At 44.0% G+C, this 23,461-nt stretch overlaps 1 protein-coding gene across 2 annotated transcripts in view; it reads right to left on the bottom strand.

The window, feature by feature from the left end:
• AQR (aquarius intron-binding spliceosomal factor) overlaps positions 1–23,461 on the bottom strand; it is a 59,707-nt gene that overhangs the window by 21,384 nt on the left and 14,862 nt on the right. For both annotated transcript variants that reach the window (XM_077322986.1, XM_077322985.1), the window contains exons 10-22: positions 22,457–22,521; positions 17,945–18,061; positions 14,428–14,541; positions 13,592–13,695; positions 12,863–12,965; positions 10,533–10,653; positions 9,156–9,297; positions 8,581–8,759; positions 7,342–7,509; positions 5,798–5,967; positions 2,418–2,659; positions 1,275–1,418; positions 568–637 (exon numbers count right to left, since the gene is read on the bottom strand). In XM_077322986.1, the coding sequence (XP_077179101.1) occupies positions 568–637; positions 1,275–1,418; positions 2,418–2,659; positions 5,798–5,967; positions 7,342–7,509; positions 8,581–8,759; positions 9,156–9,297; positions 10,533–10,653; positions 12,863–12,965; positions 13,592–13,695; positions 14,428–14,541; positions 17,945–18,061; positions 22,457–22,521 (1,739 nt within the window). The remainder of the gene's footprint in view (positions 1–567; positions 638–1,274; positions 1,419–2,417; positions 2,660–5,797; positions 5,968–7,341; positions 7,510–8,580; positions 8,760–9,155; positions 9,298–10,532; positions 10,654–12,862; positions 12,966–13,591; positions 13,696–14,427; positions 14,542–17,944; positions 18,062–22,456; positions 22,522–23,461) is intronic.

Below are 23,461 nucleotides of genomic sequence, written 5' to 3'. Positions count from 1 at the left end.
CTCTGATAAGGATGTACTGTCCATGTAAAAGTTCTGCCATGGAAGCAGACCCAGCAAACCAGATCATCAGAACCAGTCTGCTGGATTTCCTTCACCATTTCCAAAGGCATTTTTTATCCTCCTCCCTGCACTAGGTCCAGTCTCATCCCACTTTTGGATGTCACTTTATCCAGTTCCCACTTTTGTGAGCTCAGAATTTCCCCCCATTACTACTTTCTTTTACTACCTCCCTGGCTATACTTCATTTGAAGGATGCTGTCTCCCTTGCTCTCTTTTTATAGCAGGAGGCTCAATTATCTTGTTTAAGTCATCTAGGAAAACCCAAAAAGGTGGCTGAGATCTCATAATGTAGTCTACAAAGATACAGAAATAACGTCTCCCTCACCCTTTTAATTTTTTTTAAAAAATCCCCTCAGGTTTGCAGAACTAACTACTCTAACCATGGGCTGACCCCCCCCCCGATTTTTTTTTTTAAATTTTTTCCAAGGAGAGAGGCTACTGGTTATGTGATACACTTTGGAACGATACTAAAAATAAAAGTGTAAAAAGCATCATAAGCATTTTTACCATTGTCAATCCAGGCTGCATTCCAGCACGAATAGCTTCAATCTGTGTAGAAGTAAACTGGATTGTATTGCTGCAGAATGAAACAAGTAACTTGGTTAATCCACAGCACAACACACTGAGTCAAAGGTCTATGCATTTCTCCAAGGTAACTTTTTTTTCTCTTAAGAGTTGTCCATCCTTTCAGTCAAGGAGACATGACCTTGTCAATGAAAAATCTGCCTTTTACAGGACTTGGCCAGGCAAACGGATTTGCAAATACCAAGAGAAATCAATTCCTTCCTCAAGGGCTGAAATGACACTACAGGACTCCAAGTCATTACACAACCCTTCTGAGATGATTAAGTTACGGTTCATCATATGTAATTAGGATACCACAAACCCACTGACCAAAACAGCTAATTTGATCAATGTCAGAAGTCACATTTTATCACCAAGTTTGAAAGGATTGGCTATTTCCTGCCAAATGTCATTTTAATATGCATGATTTCACGCAAAACAAAATTACCGTCAGTATAGGCAAAGCAACTAAACAATGCAACCATTATGAAACAGGTTGTCAACAGAACACAACTTATTTCCTACCATTAACTTGTAATCCAAATTGAGAGAAAATGTTATAGCTAGTTGGAGTATTTTAGTTAATATTAAAATTAAATAACTCCCACACAGAAGTCCCAGCCCCCCCCCCCCACAAGCACCTCCATTACCGTTTGGGCTGATTATACGGGTAAGGCCCTCTGTTGGGAATGACGTGAGGTTCAACAACTAAGGTTCTGTGGTCATCAGCCTTTTCACCATCGTCATGCTCCTTCCGCTTCTTTCCTGCATCACTTCTGACTGGAAAAGTTATCCTGTCGCAGGGGATCATTGTTTCTCAGTTCAGATGCTTTTGGAGTCAGTGAAATTACTTTGACATCAAACTGGCTTTTGACATTGCCTATCCCCATATACCCCACAATTCGGTGCATTTTGTAGCCAAAAGTTAATGACAGACAGCACAAGGGAAACACAAACTGAGACGACTGTCAATCATGAGAATAGTTTCAGAGGGAAACCATGTTGGTCTGTAGTAGAACAACTAGATCCAAGTTCAGCAGCACTGAGCACTGAGACCCAAAAAGACTTTCCGGGTATAACATTTCAAGAGATTTCGAAAGCCAAAGCTCCGTTCCCCAGAAAATCCTATTGGTGTCTAAAGTGCTACTGGACTCAAATCTAAACCCACGAATGCATTACTAATTCTTTTCAAGGGGTTAATTCTTAGAAGAGCTGGTTTTTATACTCTGCTTTTCACTAACCGAAGGAGTCCCAAAGCAGCTTCAAAACACCTTTCCCTTCCTCTCGTCACAACAGACACCCTGTAACTGCTCTGCAAGAATAGCTCTAAGAGAACTGACTAATGCAAGATCACCCAGCTAGCTGGGTGCAGAGAAGTAGGAAATCAAACCCAGTTCTCCAGACTAGAGGTTGCTGCTCTTTAGCCACTACACCACACTGGGACTGGGAAACAGATGTCTGTATAGACAAACACAGCTGGTGATAGTGGGATGGATCTATTCTTCCACTCAGCAAAGCTGGATGTCTTCCTCCAACTGAAGAGCCGCTTAAGTTGGAGGAAAGCTTCTTAGGAATGAGCAGAAAACTGAGCAGAGATCAACAATGAACTTTTGGAGCAGGGACACACTCGAGAAAATACAGGAACGCTGCCTGCATACAATTTAAACCACAAAGAATCACGTGGTCTTGAAATGCCACTCTGAGAGCTACGAGAGAAGAGGCAAAAGATATTGTATTCAGTAAGATGAGCCACATTCCAATTGAGTACCATCCGTCTGAGATGCTTCAGTCACCTGAATGGAGGAATCTGCAGTGCAGGATCTTCAACAGCTACTTTAATGCTGTACCCAGGAAAGCTGGCTTTTAAGTGATCAATAGAAAGGAAGGTGTCATTGAAATCTAGGGAGGCAATCTGATTCGGCATTTTTGAATAATGAGCACTACTTGGGTCTCCGTATCCAAGGATGATGTCATGTAACCAATCAGGAACCACACAGTCTGTGTTCATCAAATTCCTTATAGTTTCCAAGACGGCCTGTAATGAAACAGAAGATGAGCAAATGGTTAATTTACTCCCCAATTTTATGCACACTCAGTAGTCAGCTCCATGAGCGAGTCCAACATGTGTTGGCTTTTTTTTTTTTAAGAGTTCTTCCCCTGGCAGGTGTTTGGTTGGTCAGATTAAATCAGTTGCTATATTTTCTGTTGACCTCAGCCCTACAAACAGCTTGTTCAGCAAAACAGCACTATTTATGAACAACCCATAATGACCAAACTATCCCATTAGCAAGACAAAATTTAGTTCAGTTGATAAAAATTGATAATGGTGCTCTTTATTTCATCTGCAGAGTTCTCTACATTTCCAGGAAAGGAACATTAGTTAAAAGAAGGGCATTGCTTGAAATGGACCTTTACCAACAACTTATTTACAGGCAACCCAGCACAGTTAATATTCTTCAACCCAGATGGACAACAGGAGCAGGGGGCCTGCTTTACATGCAGAAGGTCCCAGGGTCATTCCCTAGCATTTCCTGCTTAAAGGGATCAGGCAAGAGGTGAGGTGAAAGGCTTCTGACCAAGACTAGCAGAATTTCTGCTAGAATAAGCAATATTGTAGATCAATGGTCAGGGACCTTCATGTATTCCATACAAGCGGACTCAAAATCTAGATTGTTCAGGATGTTTCTCACCAGGAATCAATATAAAAAGCACTGAAAGTATAAACAGGGGAAAAGAACACAAACATAAATTTAGTTTTCAGGATCATTTCTGGCTCATAAAAATGAGTTTCCCACCAAAATTTAAAACAAGGACATGGGTTTTGAGGAGATGCTTCCTTGTCAGAAAAAAACCCCTCAAATCAGTAGCACAGTATCAGTTTTTAAGCGCTGAATATTACTTTCATTGCCTGAATTCAGCTTTTCCAGGTTATTTTTATAGACTTCATGAAACCTTATCTAAGACAATGAAATTGAAAGCAGATGTATTTATGCTACTTTCTCTCCTGCACAGGCATACAAACTTGGCTCTGAACATAAATGCATTAGGCAGTTTAGCCTGGGAGAGAATGACTGACCCAAGGTCACCGGGGAGTTTCATGGCAAGCAGAGGCTTGAACCAGAGTCTCCCCAAGCCCAAGCCAAGAATTTAACCACTATATAACACTTATATTACACTAACTTTTTAAAGAAGGTGGTTTCTACTCGTTCCAGATCCACGGCTTCTTTGAAGTTTTGATGTGCAACAGAACAGACACAAAATGAAGTCAAGTTCTACTTTCCTCCAACATACAAAATCTTACTTAGAAAACAATCCCTGTCTAAATAGATTCACTGATTCCTTTCACTGGGATTTGGTTCCAACAATTGTCGACTGCTGTTTAAAAAAACAGGGGCAATGATGCAAGCTCTGGAAACCACACTGAACTACAGAGCAAGCAGATTTCTGGCCAATGCAAAGGGCTTGGAGATTGGCATACCCTCAGGTCTCATCTATGTGTGAATAAAGAGCTGTGACTATTTATGTTATTTGAGGTGTTTTTCTCAGAATATTAACTCAGCAAATACTAGCTTAATGGTGATCTCTGACCCCTTGACCAACGCCAGGGCCTTTTTTGGCTTTGGTTCCTGCCTGGTGGAATGAGCTGCCAGTGGAGATCCAGACACTGATGGAGCTGTCAAAGTTCTTTAGAGCCTGTAAAGTGGTACTCTACCACCAGGACTACGGTTGAAGTCAGGGTGGTTCACAAGTGTGAGGGTCTCCCTCCTCTCCTCTTCATTCCTATATTCCCCCTACTTTAAGATCCCCCTCCCCCTGGGATATCGCACCACCGAAACAGCACGAATTGCCAACTACCTTGTGGCTGACGGAACGCCAGAGTGCTTAGGTAACTTTTGCTGTATTTCATTATGTTTTTATTGTACTGTGTTCTTAAATGCTCAATTGTTGTTGAAAACCACCCTGAGCCTGCTTGTGGGGAGGGGCAGGCTAGAAACTTGACAACTGTAAGTCAAGAAAATACAGCAACATTGCACCCTTTCAAAATGTACATTTTCAACAGATGACTGGCATAAAATGTAACAAACTCCAGAACGCTCACAGTACTTAGATATGGTGGCCACAATTCTTGTAAGGGAACAGGGCTGACCTACCATGGCAAAGTGCAGACGGTCCCATTTTCACTAGCACATTATGCTTATGCCTTCACTGCTGTCATGTTTGCTTAATTGAAGATGCAACATAAGATTTCCACATCTTTCCCCCTGCAGGCTCAGCAGAGGAACCCAGCTGTCTGCAATCTGCCTGACATGTTACCAACATTTGTCATGAGGGAGACTAGCTTCCCCTATTTTTCTGAGCAAGGAGACACAGAGCAGACAGGGAGAACCTGTCCTCCAGCAAACAGCCACCTTAAAAAAGCAGGCTGAACCTGATCGTTTTAACTTTACACATGAGAAAAATGTGAAATTACAGAGCCAAAGTATTTCTACATAATGTGGCTGCCCAATGGTACTTTGCTAGCAAATAACCTTTTAAAACTCAGAAGGAAAAGCACCTTAAATCTTTAGTACAGCACTGAGCCACTTTTTGAACATCTGCTGAGGAAAAGCAAACTCAAGAGGCTGATCTTTGGGTGCAAACATTTAATTCAGGGGTAGTCAAACTGCGGCCCTCCAGATGTGCATGGACTACAATTTCCATGAGCCCCTGCCAGCGAATGCTGACAGGGGCTCATGGGAATTGTAGTCCATGCACATCTGGAGGGACGCAGTTTGACTACCCCTGATTTAATTAAACCACAGATATCAAGTAGCTTATTGCCCTTAAGCAGAGAGTGTGCTTGGGAGTTACTGATGTTCCTGACCATCCATGGCCCTGAATTAATGCTGACTTGTAAAAGTGTCCTTGTACATTTCTAACGCAATTCTCCTCTGCATAGGAGATCCCTAACACTGATTTCTTCCTGTCATCACAACGCTGAATAGATTTACTTTAGGGCTGCAGCTTTTGTCCTCCAGGGGTGTTAGTTATAAAAACAATTTAACACTCAATTTAAGGGCAGAGTTTTGATCATCGGTTTACTAAATGTTTTGGTGCACATGCATGCACACTGCAAGCAACATCAAGCCTTTTTAATAACCACTTACAAAAGCAAAACCACACAGTAGCTTACTTTGAAGTTGTTCTCCTTAGGCTTTCTTCGCATTATTATATTAAACGTTTCATAGACATCTTCGGTTTTATTTTGGATGGTATTGGTCGTATCCTGTTGATACTGGTTAGGATCCAAGAACACTCGAAAGGTTCTAGAGTCTCCTTTAAGTCTCGGTTTTGGTTCTGGTCCTGATCAGAATGAAAGGCACATCAGACATGTAACCAGTGGAATGAACATAAAATGGGACAGGAAGTGAAAAAGAAAGACTGCATCGTGCTTCAAGCTACGAACCATAATCCGACCGTATTCCTGCCCCTCTCCTCTCTCTTCTTGCATGATGGGCATTTTCCCACATACTCTAACTAAAGGTCTTAGCTTAGGACACTGGTATTAAAAGGAACAGTTCTATTTGCTGGCGCAGGCCACTGAAAACATCCCCAAGAAGCAGAGCACTTATGTTCTCACCTGCTCCCTCCCTCTTGCCTGCCACTCGCTCCTCCCTCTTATCTGTTCTCCACTGGCAGAAGCAATGGGTTGCAGTTTAACTTCAAAGACAAGCACATGCATGAGATGGCAACAAGGAGGTAGAATGGACTGCAGTGCTTCATACTGCAGGCAAGGGTCTGGTATCCTCCCACTCCACTCACACATGTCGGAAGCCTTCCACTAAAACAAGCAAGTTCCCTGCCAGAGGAACAATAGCTTCCATCAGAGGAAGTTTTCTGAGCGGAGTGCTAGAAGTCAAGCCAGTGGAAACTTGGTATTAAAACAAACCAACAAAACCTTGCATGGCAGGGCAACAGAAGAAGAAAAGCTGCTTTTTTGCACACCACTTTTTACTAGCCAAGCGAGTCTCACAATTATCTACCTTTTCTTTCCCCACAACAGACACCCTGTGAGGGAGGCGGGGTAGAGGGGGCTCTGAGAGAACTGTGACTGGCCCAAGGTCACTCAGCTGGCTGCATGTGGAGAAAGAGTAGTGAATCAGACCTGGTTCTCCAGGTCAGAGGTTGCTGCTCTTAACCACTACACCTCGCAGGCTCTCATGGGTTCTTGTCTGGCTTTGGTTGCCTATTGGCATAGCCTTGTTTGAAGAAGGTTCTGCCCTGCCCCACATCAGGATGCTTAAAGAAACAAAATGCTGCCATGTCAATTCCCTGCAGAGGGGAGCCTCCATTTGAAAATAAGAGTAAAAAATAGGGAATCTGGTGAAATTCATGCATCAGGGAACATCTGGCTCCTCACAGAGGGCAGGTAGCCTCTGTATCCTTTCTGCCCAAGCTCCTCTGTCCACTTCCTACAGTAGTTCAGATTACCAGGTGAGCAAGCTCCAATTTGCTACGCTGGAGCAAGGACTTCCATCTACTGCCTTGGACCAGCATAGTCAGGGGCTTCTGTGCTCACCTGTCCTAACTGTGCTGCTAGGGGGAAAAGTATATATTTGCCCAACGTCTCTATTCTGTAGCCACAACCATGCGTATGAAAGTGAAGCATCAACAGCACAAACACAATCCTATGACAATACTTCCACGCTTCAACTAAAGATGTGAATGCGGCCATACCCTCTTCAATGACACGGCCTTTGTCGTCCAGCATGCCCTGGATTTCACACCCCCTCACATAGATCAGGCCAGTCTGCTCAACAAACGGTTGTCTTCGATCAAACTTTGTGCCATAAGGCTGTGTGGGTCGGACAGTAATTAAAAAGCAAACATCGTGTTTGCGGAGGCCTGAATGAAAAAGAAACATCCATTCACTTGGCTGATTCACTGATACATAGCGTTCTTATGTAACTTCAAAATACAAGTAATGGAAGGCAATGAAAGCAAAGTAAAGAAATTGATTGCAAAAAGATATTTACATAACTACACAGTAAAAATTCTAGTAGTATTTTAAGGCTACGTTCATTTCATTCCCATAAAAACTGATTCCTAGCTAGAAAAAATCTCAGTAGGGAGAGCAACTTCCATATAGGAGTCTGGCTGCCAACTTTTAAACTGGCCCCTCTAGCTCTCCCATGAATAGCCACTTGGCCTGCAGCAATTAACATTAATTAGCTCCATGTCATGAAAAGATGGAGCCCAAGTTAGCCAGGGAGCAAGCATTCTTTGGAGGGCCCTACGCTTACAAGCAGCCAAGAAAAGGTGAAGGGATTTTATAATGCCTAACAGAAACAAGTAGCAAGGATCAGGGAGCAGCCCTACACGTATCTTCCATTGGAATGTCTCCCTCTTCACAAGGAGATAACATGTTCTAAGTTGTTTATATTTAAATTTTGACAGATAGTGTAAAGTATAGTGGATGGGAATCAACAGCACAAGAAATGAGCACTACAAATGAGCAAACATTTCTTACCCACCTTAGCTATTCTGTGAGAGCCCAGGGCAGGCTGATCTTCTCCGATCTCGGAGAACTTGGACGGGAGACCATGAAGGAAGTCTAGAGGGTTGCTGCACAACGGCAGGCAATGGCAAACTACTCCTCAATGACCCTTGTCTTGAAAACCCTACACGGTCAACATAAATTGACTGCGACTTAATCCCCCCCCCCCCAATACAGCTAACTTGGACAGCTACCAATAGATAGAAGAACACACTTTCCCCCACTCTTGCAAAAGGATGTAAAGAGGTAGCCAGAATTCCAATCTCCATTACTTGGCATAAGCAATAACATCCCGTATTTAAACTGAAGGATTTAATGGATATGTAGGACACTGGAGATTAATAAACATATGAAAACGTAATATTTATCTCAAATGATGCGAGCACTGTGACTTGAAGTCATCTCTCTCATATACACACCTTCCCATTCGTCTTTGATGTTGTCTCTGACGTTCAAGTTAACTGTGACATCTGCTCGGACCCTCATAGGCCAGTTCTCCCCGATGTTGGGCTTTGCCACCTCTACCACTGTGAAAGAGACAATGGGCTGTGCCATCCGAGCCCATCCTCCAAAGACGACGCTGCCGTATTCAGACTGCCTGAAGGCCAAGAGCAGATAAAAGGCTATCACTTTTGCACTGGGATTTTTTCATTGTCCAGGGTCCATAGCCCTTGTTACAGCCTCGCCAATGAAATTCTTAGAAAATACAGAGTAACCAGATTGGAATGGATGACATGTAATGTGATCCCATTTCACGCTTAAAGGCAGGAAGAATTAACCCATTTTGTTGACACTCCTTCCCCCAATTTTTTAAGCCAATCTGAGTGGGTGGAAACTTCTATGTGGAGTGCAAAGAATCAAAGACAGCTTATCCAGCCAACAACTACCTGAGGTAGTTTTTGAAACAAAAAGCAGAATGTGGGGAAGGGAGGGGGGAAAGCACAACCAAATAGGGTGGGGAGGAAATGTTCTTAAGCCCCCCCCCTTCAGTTACCATGGTTTCATCCTACTGACGCTGTCTTCAATGTCCTGTCTGATCTCATAGGTGGATTCTAAGCGAAAGAGGTTGAAATTTCTCAGGAGGTAGTCATGAAGAGTCAGAAATTGTAAATTCAATTTGGGGAGAGCGAGGCAGCCTAAAGGGGAAAAAATAGACATTCATATCTCACAAATCCATCTAATAAAGATATTTTCCTCTAAACATTACATGTCCATATGTGTGTGGACACACACAGCATGTTGATTTTCTGTTGTGCATGTTCACGAGCTGCCCTGTCAAACAAGCCCAAAACAACATTCAGTGGCCACTGCTTCCTAATTCTGTACAACCATCTGCCGTGCAGATTCACCAAATCAGTTTCATCAAAGGCGTGCAACATAGTTTCATATTTCAAATTAAAAGTTCAGTGTTTTTACAGAAACATAGAACTGCAATACGAGGTTGAGGTGGTGCTTGCCTATCAAACAATAAGCCACCTTTCAACTGTGATTGGCACAAATATGGTCTGTAGTCAGGATCGTATCCTCTTTTTGTCCTCTCGTAGAGCCAGAAGGTTTTCAACTAACTCCATTAAGTCACAATGTCAGAATGTGGATGCTTGAACAACTCAGTTTGGTTTCTTTCCCTCTGTGTGGGCTGGGCAGGCAACTACCTTCCTTCCAGCTAGTTCAGCAAAGCAGCTCCACCCTTACTACATGCTGGGGAAAGACTAGCTGATCAAGGCCAGCAGCAGTGATGGAAATGCTGACAGTGCCACTGAAGCCCCTTTAATGAAGCGTGCCTAGCTGGGGCGACTCCAGCTGGCTGCTGAGCCTAGAAAACAATCAGGGGACTGGGTCTCAACCCCACATAAAATTGTGTGGGATTACTCACCCTTCTAAGAGATCCTTGGTGCTTCCTAAGGGGAGAGGCACCAATGAGTCTCTGAAAGGAAGTTCTGTAGAGGGCCAAGGAGGCTGTGCTAGGGCTCTCGCTAGCAGATTGGGGAGAGACCCAAGGAGAGAGGAGGATGACCCAGGGTGAAGTTTAACCCCCTTCTTTCTCTGTTCTAAAGATAATGGACCTTGTGGTTAAGGACACTGGAGAAGTCTTGGATCCAGTGGCCTGAATCAGTAAGTCCAGACTCCTATACCCAGGCACTGGAATTCTTAGCTACACTGTAATCCTGCAAAGAATCCCAGTTACTTGGAAGGAAACTAACTGCAGTTTGCTCAGGCATTCACCTGACAGGAATTAATTCTTCCTTCTTGAAATCCATGCAGTGGGAGGTGGGATGGAGTGTACTGGCCTGACAATAAATCAGGTTTGTTCGTGACTCCTAACTGGTGCTTGTGACAATTTAGAAATCTCAGTATGTTTAATCAAACTTACCTTCTCCAGAATAGTACTCAGTTGGAACAATGTTCTCATCCCAGATTATTTTTTCTGTCGGATACAGAGGCATCTGATTGAGCTGCTGTATCTGGGAAATTCGGCGTTCGTGCCGGGACACCTTGAAAAGAGGGGGGCAAAAAAGATTTTATAATATGCACAAAAGAGAGTAACACATATTTACAGGTAGTAGTCAGGAACAAGGAAGGCACTTTAGTTTTTTTTTGCCAGCTGCTACTAAAGATTTAAGTTACCAGCACCAGTGAAAAATTAGGAAGAGCTGTTTTTTATACCCACTTTTAACTACCTGAAGGACTCCCAAAATGGCTAACAAGCACCTTTCCCTTCCTCTCCCCACAAGAGATACCCTGTGATTTAGATGCGGCTGAGACAGCTCTAAGACAACTGTGACAGGCCCAAGGTCACTCAGCTGGATGCATATGGGGGTGTGGGGAATCAAATGCAAAGAGAGCCAGCTTAGTATAGTGGCTAAGAGAGGCAGCTTCTAATCTGGCGACCTGGGTTTAATTCCGTGCTTCTCCTCCAACATACAGCCAGCTAGGTGACTTTGGGCTAGTCACAACTTGATAGAGCAGTTCTCACAGAGCAGTCCTGTCAGAGCTCTCTCAGCCCCACCTACCTCACAGGGTGTCTGTTGCAGGGAGAGGAAGAGAAGGCAAATGTAAACCACTTTGAAATGCCTTTGAGTAGTGAAAACCAGGATATAAAACCAACACTTCTTCAGTTCTCCAGATTAGAGTCTGCCACTCTTACCACTACACCATGCTGGCTCTATCCCATGGCTTGCATACTGATGTGCATTTCGTCCTCTTGTTCAGCTTCAGAGTCAACTTATGGCTATTGATGTGCATACACTACCTTTTCCATTCATCACAGCACTAGCTGCAGTTTGCAAACCTAGCCATGCTTCTAATCATAGGTACAAACTATGGTTTGTCACTGATTATGGCAGGCAATTCTAAGCACAACCAGTTCAGAAACTGAAATGGGGGGGATACTTGTGAAAGAAAGGAGCAGTCGGGGGAAGGAGAGAGACTATATGCCTGTGGGGTGCTCCTGAATACCTAACTACAATTAAATGAGGAGTCTGCACCCGGCTACCCGGCCATGCATACTATGGCGAATGTCATAAATCTGGTGAATACTCAAGTATCACCCACAGCAGTAAATGTTGTCTGTCATCTGAATGGGATTGTAGATGTCCGTGTTCTTCCAAATATCAAAAAGATATTTTCTCCCACCCAGGGATGTTTATAACATTCAACACATTTTGGATATTTAACGTAAGATGTGTCTGGGTGCGCACACACTGACACTTCCCCACCTTCAGGCGTGCAGCATGCTCAGGGGCAATGCAAACTCTGCTTCAACAGCCCACTGAAGCCATCTGAACAGGGCTGGAGAAGGAACTTGGAGAACATGGCAGAAGTCCAGTGATGCATTAGCAACATTGCAGAGAGATTCAGCTGCCAATTTGACCAGCATTTCGTGGGCACATTATCACACAAGAGTTAAGTAACACAACACATGAAGTTCAAACATGGCATGCTGACAAATGGCTGGTGCCAGATTGGGCATCTCTCATCCGTGAGAGAACGTTGACTCAAGAGAGGTCCTCATAAATCAAAAGTCTACAGCGTCAGATATGTGGCCAACCAAAAAAAACAACCAAAAGGGTTACAACTGGGTTAAAATAATAATGATGATTTGAGAAAAAATGAGCTTTATAATATAGAAGCCTATCAAGATCAGTTCAGCTGACAATCAGGGAGACTATTTCAAGCAAATGTGTTTTTGAAGCAGGACTGATACTGAAGCTTATTTCATCTTCATAGGTAATCATTAGAACATCTGTCCACAGAAAAGATTTTCTAACACAAAAAGAAAAAGAAGAACTGGGGGAGGCCTCTGTACCCCATTTTTTACGGCCCAAAGCCCAGAACAATAATATTATGGGTTGCAGGGGGGGGGAGAGAGAAAATTGGGATCCACAGGGGAAAAGTCCTTTTTTCAGCAAACATCTCTGGTGAATTCAACCTCATACTGTTAATCCAACAGGAACAACATACCTGTAATGTTCTCTTGCTTAATACACAATGCTAACATTTTACTCTATACAGATAACTGACACCAAGGATCCCTTTAATAGTAACCTTTTAAATATGTGTGCAACCTGTCCAGAGCTCATAAGGTGGGATTTTATAATAAAGGGACATAAATAAATATTCATTTCTGGCCCAACTTGTCAATTCAGTATTACTGTAAAGCCCCAAGAACGTGTCCGAGCCCAAAGAGGTATGAGAATTTACCAATAGTTCTAGTAGAAATTCTTTTTCGTAGCTTGTATCTTTCCCTTCAGGTAGGGCTGGCAATAAACAGAGATATGATGCCACCTGGTGGAGCGTGTGAGGACTGAACCATAAAGTAAAAGAGTGAGAGTCAGACAGGAAAAAGATGATGGGACCTTCAGCACTACTGCCCCCCTCCAAATGGAAAAGGCCCAGGAACTATTTGCTTGATCCCCCATCCACAACCTTTGACTTAGATGCCAGCATTCTTCCCTCGCCAAAGGCAACTCAACCTTCTTACTGTTGCTAATCCCAATTGCCCCTTAAAAGGTATGGCACAAAACATACAATTTCCCAAACAACTTCTCGTGACAAATAAAAGCTCCAGACATAGGAGTCATGGCTTGTGAACCAGACTGTCTTTTCTTCATATGCTAAGGATTTTATTTCTGCAAGCTGCTGACACCCCCTCCCCACAAACCCTGCTTTTTAAAATTGCTAGGGAATAAACCAATGATTTCCCCCCCCCTTCAGATTATCTGTTGCCATTAAAGACACAAAATGACAGAAAAATCTTCATTTCTGCCAAGGCATTTCATATAATTTTCAAAATCTTGGATTTAAAAAGGAAACAAAAATCATCCAAGCCCAACCGTAGATCCCCCCCCCCCAAAAAAATCTAAACTTACTCTACACATTGCAACATCCATAAAAAAGTACAAGATGTGACCAAGAAGTGGAGAAACTTACCTTAAAGGCCCAAAAAGTTTTACCAGTGAGTCCCGTGTGTCAACAGCTGACACATTTGAGAGGGCAAAATTGTAAAGCTCGGGAAAATGGGCAAAAGCTGCTCTCTGGAAACCAAACAAGAACAACCACCAACAATTATACGTTATCCTGGAAACATTCATTTGAAATACTTATGCCCTGCCTTTACTACACAGAGCGTGCACACTCTGAATTAACATGCTAAGTCACACACAGTATGTGGCAGTGTCTAATACTGTATGGCTGGACGGCTCCTTTCTCTCCCTCGCATTGCTGCTGCCCTGGCACTTGCAAAGAAGCTTCCCACAAAGGGCGGCAAAGAGAAGAAGCTGGACTTGACATTCACTCTGGACTGTACCCAACTGGTAGAAGATGGTATAATGGACGTGGCCAACTTTGAGCAGTTCCTCCAATCAGCCACCATAATACATTCAAGGACCAAGGATGTACATTCGGCCACTGACATTCAGTAACCAATCTGAAACTGTCAGATTCCTGGATGACCACTGACTGATAACTTGTGCTTGTTCATAAGAACAGGCAGGATCAAATGTGTTAAGAGAGATTGTTGCTAAGTGTACAAATGAAGCCATGGTCTTTTTCAAGCTAGTCATCACCTCTTATCTGAATACTCAATATAAGCTAATGTGTAGGGCTCCAGGACATTCTGAACAGTCATATGGAAAGAAATAAAAAGAGGCTCTGATCCCAGTACGACAAAATGTTTTTGCAATTACTATACAATAATTTTAACAAAAAGGTACGCTACCTGAAATGATAATAAACATTTAACTGTGGAAACAGAGGGCATTATCTACCTGGAGGGAAGTAATTCTGTCGTAGTGAATGGTGGTCATCTCATTCTCTGTTAATGCATTTCCAGTCTGGTCATTAATTTCAAAGCCCGTATAGAATTTTAGCATGTCTAAAAGCTGAAACAAATTAATGATAAACCAGGTTACCTGGTTTGTTGAATTATCCTGATAAGTCATAAGCATTGTGGGAGGGTCAAAACCACCAATATTTTAATACTGTTATTAGCAGACATATTGTGTCTACACTTTAAAGGGTAGTGATTAAAGAGATAAATTCTCTATTAAATAAAGCCTAACGGCCCAAGAAATTTGCCCGATTGCTTTCAAGCACCATTCAAATATTTTATCTTTAAGACCCTAAATAGTTTGGGCCCAGAGTATTTATTTATTACATTTCTGTATTGCGCTTCCAGCAAGCCAGCTCAGGGAGGAGTGTTGTTGTTTTTAGGTGCAAAGTCGTGTCCGACCCATCGCGACCCCATGGACAATGATCCTCCAGGCCTCCAATGATCCAATGATCCTCCAGGGAGGAGTACATCATATTAAAACACCATAATAACAACATAAAATACTTAACAATTAAAATTTCTAAAAAAAACCCCCAAAACATTTAAAATCAAATTGAAGTGACAATTTAAATTAGCATCAGTAGCAGCACCAGCATCCATAGTCCCAGATTGAGATGCAGGCAGATCTCGCAAAGCTAGACTGTGGTCAGGGGGCAACTTTAGTAAGAGGAGGGCAGTAAATGTTGGCATTTCACTGGCCCCAACCATAAGCCTAGCAGAAGAGCTTCATCTTGCAGGCCGTGTGGTGCTGTGCTAGCTCTGTCAGGGACCAGAGCTGCTCTGGGAGCTCATTCCACCAGGTAGGGGCCAGGACAGAGAACATCATGGCCCTGGTTGAGGCCAGACTCATTTCCTTGGGGGCAGAGACCATCAACTGATTGGAACCTGAGGAGCAGAATATTCTTTGGAGCATATAGATAGAAAGGCAGTCTCTCAGATATGCAGGGCCCGGACTGCAAATGGCCTTATGGGTAAGTACCAGTACCTAAAACTTGATCTGAAATTCAAACAGGACTCAGTGCAGTTGTCAGAGCACTGGTCAAACATGTGTCCTCCAACGTCTTCCTGTGAGGACCTTGTCCGCCATATTCTGGTCCAGTTGTAGTTTCCAGAGCAAGGATAAGGAGCGAGTACTCAAAGGACTACCTGCCATACCGACTAAGCTATACCAAAGGTGTACGCTCTGTAACCCTATACCTGCAGAGGTCAATGGGGTGGCAAGTGTTTTTCCAGTACTGTTCTCACTGAGCAGGGCTCTCTCAGCCTCACCTACCTCACAGGGGAGAGGAATGGGAGGGTGAATGTAAGCCACTTTGAGACTTTTTCAGGTAAAGAAAAGCAGCATATAAGAACCAACTCTTATTCTTCTACTTTTTCGACAGTGGCACCTGACATTTGCAAGGTCCTTCCCCTTGAGGCTCACCCTGGCATCTAACCTGTTGCTTTCTAAGCATCAGGCTAAAACATGTCTCCTTGCCCAAGCTTTTAACTGAAGGGTCCCAAAGTTTTTAGTGCTGATTTGATGGCCTGATATCAGGCTGTTTTAAGGAATATTATTTTATGCTGCTGAATACTGACGTTAAAATAAGTAAAATAAATGACAGTAATGACTTCTGTGACCAAGATCGACAAGGAACTGCAACTGGCCAGTTCTCCAAAGAAGCCAGGAATGCAAGCCTTTACAATCCAATAGTGTCAAGTGGCTGTCAGTCGTGGCTGGAGTCAGGCTGGGCCACACAACCCGCTCCCCACCATGACCTGCTCAATGCTGGCATGGCAGGGACACGCCAACTGCTCCTCTGCGGCACACCCGCCCATGCAGGTGTGTGCAGAGGAGCAGACAGGGCATCCTGCTTGTGCGGCAGCAGTCCAGTCAAGTAGCCCCTAGAGGAGAGATCCATAGACTGCTCCTTCACCCCTTGTTCTTGCTTGAGAGCAGGTAGTGGCGGAGCAGGCAGCCATCAGGCATGCCACTAAGAAGAAGAAGAACGAGAAGAAGACGAAGAAGAAGACAAAGAAGAAGAAGAAGAAGATGAAGCTGAGAGAGCCCTGATATCACTGCCCGGTCAGAACAGTTTTATCAGTGCCGTGGCGAGGCCAAGGTTATCCAGCTGGCTGCATGTGGGGGAGCGCAGAATCGAACCTGGCATGCCAGATTAGAAGTCCACACTCCTAACCACTACACCAATCTGGCTGCAACTATGCTACTGATTAGGGCCAACTACAGAAAGCATGTGATCTGGATATACTACAATTCTACTGGCTACCCACCCACCCTAAGCCCGATTCCATGTGTTGGTTGCGTTAGTCAAAGCACTATATGACTTGGGACCAGGGCATCTGAAGGACCATCTTATCCCACATGTTTTGGGCCAGGAACTAAGATTGTAGGAGAGACTAGGGATGGGCACAAATCAGTTCACAACTGAAATGTGGCCTGAACTTGATGTTCAGGGAAAATGCCTTCTCCAAATATTTACCAGACTTGTGGCCAGTTCACTTTGGCTGTGGTGCAATCAATTTACATCTGGCAGTGGAGCGATGTGTGAACCACCAGTAACGTATTAGGTTTAATGGCTGGTTGGCAGCCATTTCACCCTTTGGTTTTACTTTTCCCCCTTCAAAGGGGAGTAAAACCCATGGACCTGCTCAGCAATTAGGTTTAAATGGCTGCCAAACATAAAACACTTTGGTTTGTCTTCCCCCTTAGCAAAGGGTTAAATGACTCCCAGCCATTTAAACCTAGCAGCTAACTGGCAGACCCAGCTGCTAGGTTTAAATGGCTGTGAGTCATTAAACACCCGAGTTTCACTGCCCCCCCCCCCAAAAAAAAAGCAGGGGGAAGTGAAACTAATGGGCATTTCCTCTCCCTTTTCTCCTGGCCATGTTTCAAGTTTCAGCTGGAAGAAAGGTGGAAGGAAAGTCCCTTCCAAGCAGTCCCACCTCCTTTCTCCTGGCCATGGGGAAAAGGGAGAATCAAATACACTGGACTGTTTCAGTTTGGGTGGGGCCCCTGAACCAAACTAGGTTTTTTGCACTTCTGTCCTGACTATTCCACCAATCAAAAGCACATAAGAGAGAACATTTTCAGTGGCAGCCCCACAATTCTGGAACAATCTCTTCAGGAAGATGTGCCTGGCCCCCTCACTTTCAATCTTCAGGAGGCTGCTGAAGACAGTTTTATTTGACTAATTTAGTTTTCATTTACTGGCAACTTGAACTGAGATTTTAAACTCTTGTCTCTTAGGTGTTTTATATCTGTTGTTTTATTTTTATTTATACTGTAAGTCACCTTGTGTTCTGCAAGGCAGAAAGGTGACTACGTAATATTTTAAATAATAATAATAATGATTATCACCAATCATCACATTTCATTTGTGATGGGTAATAAATGTAGCATTCCATTGGCTAGCTATTCAGATCAGCCTTTCCGAAACAGCAGGAAATCTCACCTGGCAGAAAAGATGGCCCTCCTTGTCTCTTTTGGCCAGATTGGATAAGTAGCAGTGCACAACTAGGTGGGAATCATCTAGGATAGTATTAAACCATCGCCGTGTTGGAAGCAAGGCCTAGAATAAAGAACAACATACCATAAACAACTCAGTATATGGCATAGAAGGCTTTGTTAACAACCAGAATACTGGCTGGAATTCAGTCATTTATAAAAAGTTGATGGGGATTAGTTGCCCTAAGGCTGCAGTCATATCACCCTTTCCAGTAGCAATCTTGACAGTCATGTACCTATCAGTAGAGAAGCAAAACAGTGGGAAAAGGAGATCAAGAAAACTGGCTTGCTCAAGGCTCTAGAACTTATCATATGCTGGAGGGGACAGTTAGTCAGGAGGCACAAAAAAGAGTCCTACCCCCCCCCCCCCATATAGTTCCTACAATCCTAAATTATACATACTCAAGCCAATTTGTCCTATGAAAGGGGCGGATCTCCTAACAGCTGCCAGTAGTGGAAATAAAGGATGAAATCAGTATTGAAGGACTGCACGCTCAAGAGAAATACATTCCCAACTTCCTTGTCACAAAATAGAAAGAGGTTAAAAATTGTTTTTAAAACTCTCCTTTTCACATTTTATCACAAGGTTCCAGCTAGACTGCTGAGGTTCAGGACTACATGAGCAGAAAGCTACCTGCCTAGACCCAAAGCTTACAAGAAGAAGAACTCATCTGACAGAGTTTTTGCCGTCGTCTTCTTGTTTGCTGTGTCCACCTCTGTGACCTCTATTCATTAGTGATAATCCCAAAGCTTGGCAGATTTTACTGAACCAGGCAAGGGGGCAGGGGGAGAATCTGCTGATTTATTTTGTCCTCTCTGCAATTCCTTTGCAGGCCCAAATCTTGTCTACTGTACTTCTGTGTTTTTTAAGAATCTCGCAAAGCATGGAAGAAAACATATTTAAGGACAAGCTATGCTCAACAGGTTTATAATTTAATTTAGGCAGACAATAAGGTATTAGCAATGAAACCAGCAAGTAGAAGACCAAGAATAAACTTTTTAAAATTCTTATTTAAAAAAAGAATAAAATGAACATAAATCTCAGTAAAAGAACTCCAAATTAAGTCACAGAATCCAAAACTGAATGAGAAAAGGTAAGAAAATGTGATCTTATTGACATGAAGAAAAATAAAATGGGTATAGGGGAAAGCTGAGGCAACAGACTTAATATGGGAATAGGGAAAGCCTACAAGAATCCCTCCTGGCAAATAGATGGGGAAGATGGGAAAGAAATGGAGGTAATGACAGATTTTATTTTCCTGGGCTCCAAGATCACTGCTGATGGAAACTGCAGCAAAGAAATTAAAATACACTTACTCCTGGGGAGGAAAGCTATGGCAAATCTTAGACAGCATCCTAAAAAACAGAGATATCACCCTGCCAACAAAAGTGCGTCTAGTCGAGGCTAAGGTCTTCCCAGTTGCAATGTATGGCTGTGAAAGTTGGACCATAAGGAAGGCCGAGCGTCAAAGAATTGAAGCTTTTAAACTCTGGTGCTGGAGAAGACTCTTGCCAGTCCCTTAGACTGCAAGGCGAACAAACCAGTCAGTCCTAGAGGAGATCAGCCCTGACTGCTCCTTAGAAGGCCAGATCCTGAAGATGAAACTCAAATACTTTGGCAACCCCATGAGAAGGAAGGACTCCTGGAGAAGAGCCTAATGCTGGGAGCGATTGAGGGCAAAAGACTTCACTGGGAGTCTTCAAGCAAAGGTTGGATACACACCTTTCTTGGATGCTTTAGAATGCTTTGGGCTGAACCTGTGTTGAGCAGGGGATTGGACTAGATGGCCTGAGTGGCCCCTTTCAACTGTATGATTCTATGATTCAGAAGAAGAAAGGGACAACAGAGAATGAAGTGGCTGGATGGAGTCACTGAAGCAGTCAGTGTGAACTTAAATGGACTCCGGGGAATGGTAGAGGACAGGAAGGCCTGGAGGATCATTGTCCATGGGGCCGTGATGGGTCAGACACGACTTTGCACCTAACAACAACAACAACAACAATCCCCTTGGAACACTGCATGAGAATAAACGTAAGTACAAATTAACAAAAAAAAAATGACACAAAGAAAAATTCAGCAACCAAAAATATACAACTTATTACCAACCAGTGCTAGCAATACCTGGCTGGTCAGATTTTGGAAGTTGCCCTTAACAGTATTTGGACAGAAGATCACCAAAGGATAACAGGGTTGCTGTGCAGAGGCAGCCAATAGCAAAGCACCTCAGTATGACTGTTGCCTTGAAAAGCCCATGGAGTCCCTTGACTTGATGGCACTTTCTACTACTACAGCAATAGCACCAGAACAGCTCAAGTATACATTTCTTTTCCACATAAAGTACCCTATTGCCAACAGAGAAGTGAACTAGTCAGAGTGCACGGACCGCTCTCATCCCATTCATATCTTTGCTAAGCAGTGGAATGCTCAAATAGTTTAGACTCAATCCTCATATGGATGTAACCTAATATGAAGCTCTGAAATGCCTCAAGGGGATGCAAAGGGGACCAGAAATACATGCAAAGATGGTCTGCTCAGATGGGACAAGCCGGAGGGGAAGAACAAACGTGATGGCTTTTTATAGCCGATTTCTGCATGCCAGGTCCAATCAGCCCAACAGGCTTCAGACACACTCTGAACTCTTTTAAGCCTCCTGTGATGTGCGGTGCAGAAAGAACCAATGTGAAATGTTCTGCTGTGTGGCATTTTGGCAAAGAGCCAAGAGTGTCCCAGCTGAACGCTTGCCATACCATCTCTCTGGGGGCAGAATCCTGCATGTCAGAGGGACTGGGCTTCATGATACCAACCGCAGCACTCCCCGGAGACGCAGAGCCCCAAATACCAAGCTCTCTTGCCCTCGTATGAAAGATTAAAGCCTCTACGTCTTGTGCCCAACCGCTTCTGAACAATAAGTGCCAGATCCATCACTTCCACAGACTTTCTGGACCTGAAATAATTTAAAATAAAAATGGCTACTCATGTGTGAAGCAAGCCCTGCCAATTACTGATGCATGAACTCATTCCTTTAGTATTCCAAACAGCAGCTTCAGCGAAGTCCGGAAGAATGCTGCTAATATCGTCGCTAAACCAAGCCGTGTTCTAAGCGTTGCTGCTGCTCACAATACAGTCACCACGGTGAGGCTGCTCGCACTGGGTGCCGGTTTCATGCCGCAGTCCTGGCGGCAACACAGAGGCTGCTAGCTAAGACATGTGGGGTCAGTTTGCACGGCAAAGCAAATGAGCTTCCTGGAGCAACCTTTGCGTAGAGGTCGTTTCAATGCAGGACAGGCAGCCTCAGAAGTGGCCCTCTCTGGATGCACAGCCCATGAGACCAGGAGTTACTCTCTAGCTGCTTCACAGAGCCACAGTTGCTTACATGAGGTTTGAAGGGGAATGGAATTGTTCTGGTGTGTGCTTTTATCAGTGCTGTAATGTATGGCACTGTTTATTGTGCTTCATCTTGATCTTATGGCTCTGTTTTCCAAATTCTGTCATTGCTTACAATAGGTCACATGCTAGTTTTAGTACATTTTGCTCTAGCTTTGTAATCCAATCATTGCCCCATTTATTGCATATCTCATGCAGTGCCTACTGCATTTTTGAAAAAAAAATTGTAATCATTCTTGAGTAGTGGTGAGAAAGGCATACTACTTTTTTGATGCTTTGTTGCCCGAAGCAGCACACTAAACACGCACCAAGAATACAGAAGCCCAAAGGCTATTAAGGACAGTCACATTTTAGAACAAAGTTTGAGTACAACTGCACCTTTAAGGTGAACCAAGTTTCATACACCATTCAAGGTGTATGTTTTCGTATGCACAGCACACATCACCAGGCAGTTCTTTGCCGTATGCTGTGCACACGAAAGCTTACACCATGAATAAAACTGTCAGTCTTAAAGGGGCCACTGGACTTGAACTTTGTTTTGCTGGTTCAGACCAACATAGCTAGCCCCTTGAATATACTGAGATCACTGCCGACTACATGTCAACTCTCATATTTGAATGAGATCTTTTGCATGCAGTTTGTTCTGCCAGCATCAGCAGCTGCTGGCCCCTGGGTTGAAGCTGGCCTCCTGAAGGCTGCCCACTGGGCTTCCGGCAGTCAGGCACAGAGAAAGTAGAATGCTCAGCAATGGAACTTGCAGGTGTAGGAGGAAGTGCTGGACCACCATCATGCCCTTATTTCTTAAAGCGCTTCTCCAGGAAAGGTAGCTGCTGACCAAATGCTCCAAACCCTGTTCCTGCTGAACAATTGCTACTCATTTCAATGCAAGTGCCCTGAGATTACTGCCAACATCCCACTGAAATGAACAGAGTCTATGCTTCAGGTGAGATGCGTCAGTCTCATGAAAGATAATTTCACCAGTTAAATTCATGGGGTCCACAGCTTTAAGCATTGGTAGAAACAAAGCATGTATTTTTTTAGATGGCAGTACAGACGACTATGAATAAATCTTACCTCTAGATCGATCATAAGTTCAACAAATCTTTCACAGTAGTGCACTTTATCCATAGAAAGAGAACCTGAAAACAAACACAGAGAACATGAAGACTAACCCTGGAATTGATTAATAACACAATTTTTAATTGGGACTTTTTAATAAAACCAAAGTTAGCAATAATTGCTAGCAACTTGTCCAGTAGGTGGGAAATCATCATTTTCTTTCTTTGGAACTACAATTCTGCTATCCTTATCCATTGTTCCCTCTTAATATTTATGAAACAGCCCTGGGGGTGGAGAGTGCCCTGGCTGTCTGAGATGGAATAGGGCCAATCAGAGTGCGGCCAGCAAAGCTCATATTTCCCTGGTGATATGGCCCGCAGAGATCCTCCCGCTTTGAGGGAGCGGGGGGGAGTAGGGGTTGAAGCCTACCTGCGGGCCGCAAAACCCTGTCACCGCCTTCGCAGAGGTCTCGCAGAGGCTGTGACAGGGCTTTGTGGCCAACAGGGACACTCCTGCTTCGAGGAAGTGTGGGGGGGGGGGTTGGAGCCTCTCTGTGGCCCGCAGGGATGCTCCCACTTCCAGGGAGCCCTGTTGCCGCCTCACTCACGTAGTGACAAGGCTTTGCGGCCCTAAGGGACACTGGCGCTGGAAGGGAGCCGGGGGGAGGGGCTTTCCACTGTCCCTTCAGCCCGCTAAGCCGGCTGATGGTACACTGCTGCGGGGAGCGAGCTGCGGGGGGGGGGGGCCTTCCCATGACCCAGTTTGAGAGAGAGAGAGCCAGTTTTGTGTAGTGGTTAGGAGTGCGGACTTCTAATCTGGCATGCCGGGTTCGATTCTGCGCTCTCCCACATGCAACCAGCTGGGTGACCTTGGGCTCTCCACGGCACTGATAAAACTGTTCTGATCGAGCAGGAATATCAGGGCTCTCTCAGCCTCACCCACCCCACAGGGTGTCTCTTTTGGGGAGAGGAATGGGAAGGCAACTGTAAGCTGCTTTGGGAAGGGAAAAGCGGCATAAAA

This window comes from Paroedura picta, chromosome 2, assembly GCF_049243985.1.
Source record: "Paroedura picta isolate Pp20150507F chromosome 2, Ppicta_v3.0, whole genome shotgun sequence".
Lineage (NCBI taxonomy): Eukaryota > Metazoa > Chordata > Lepidosauria > Squamata > Gekkonidae > Paroedura > Paroedura picta.
This window is presented reverse-complemented; position numbering and strand designations above follow the sequence as displayed.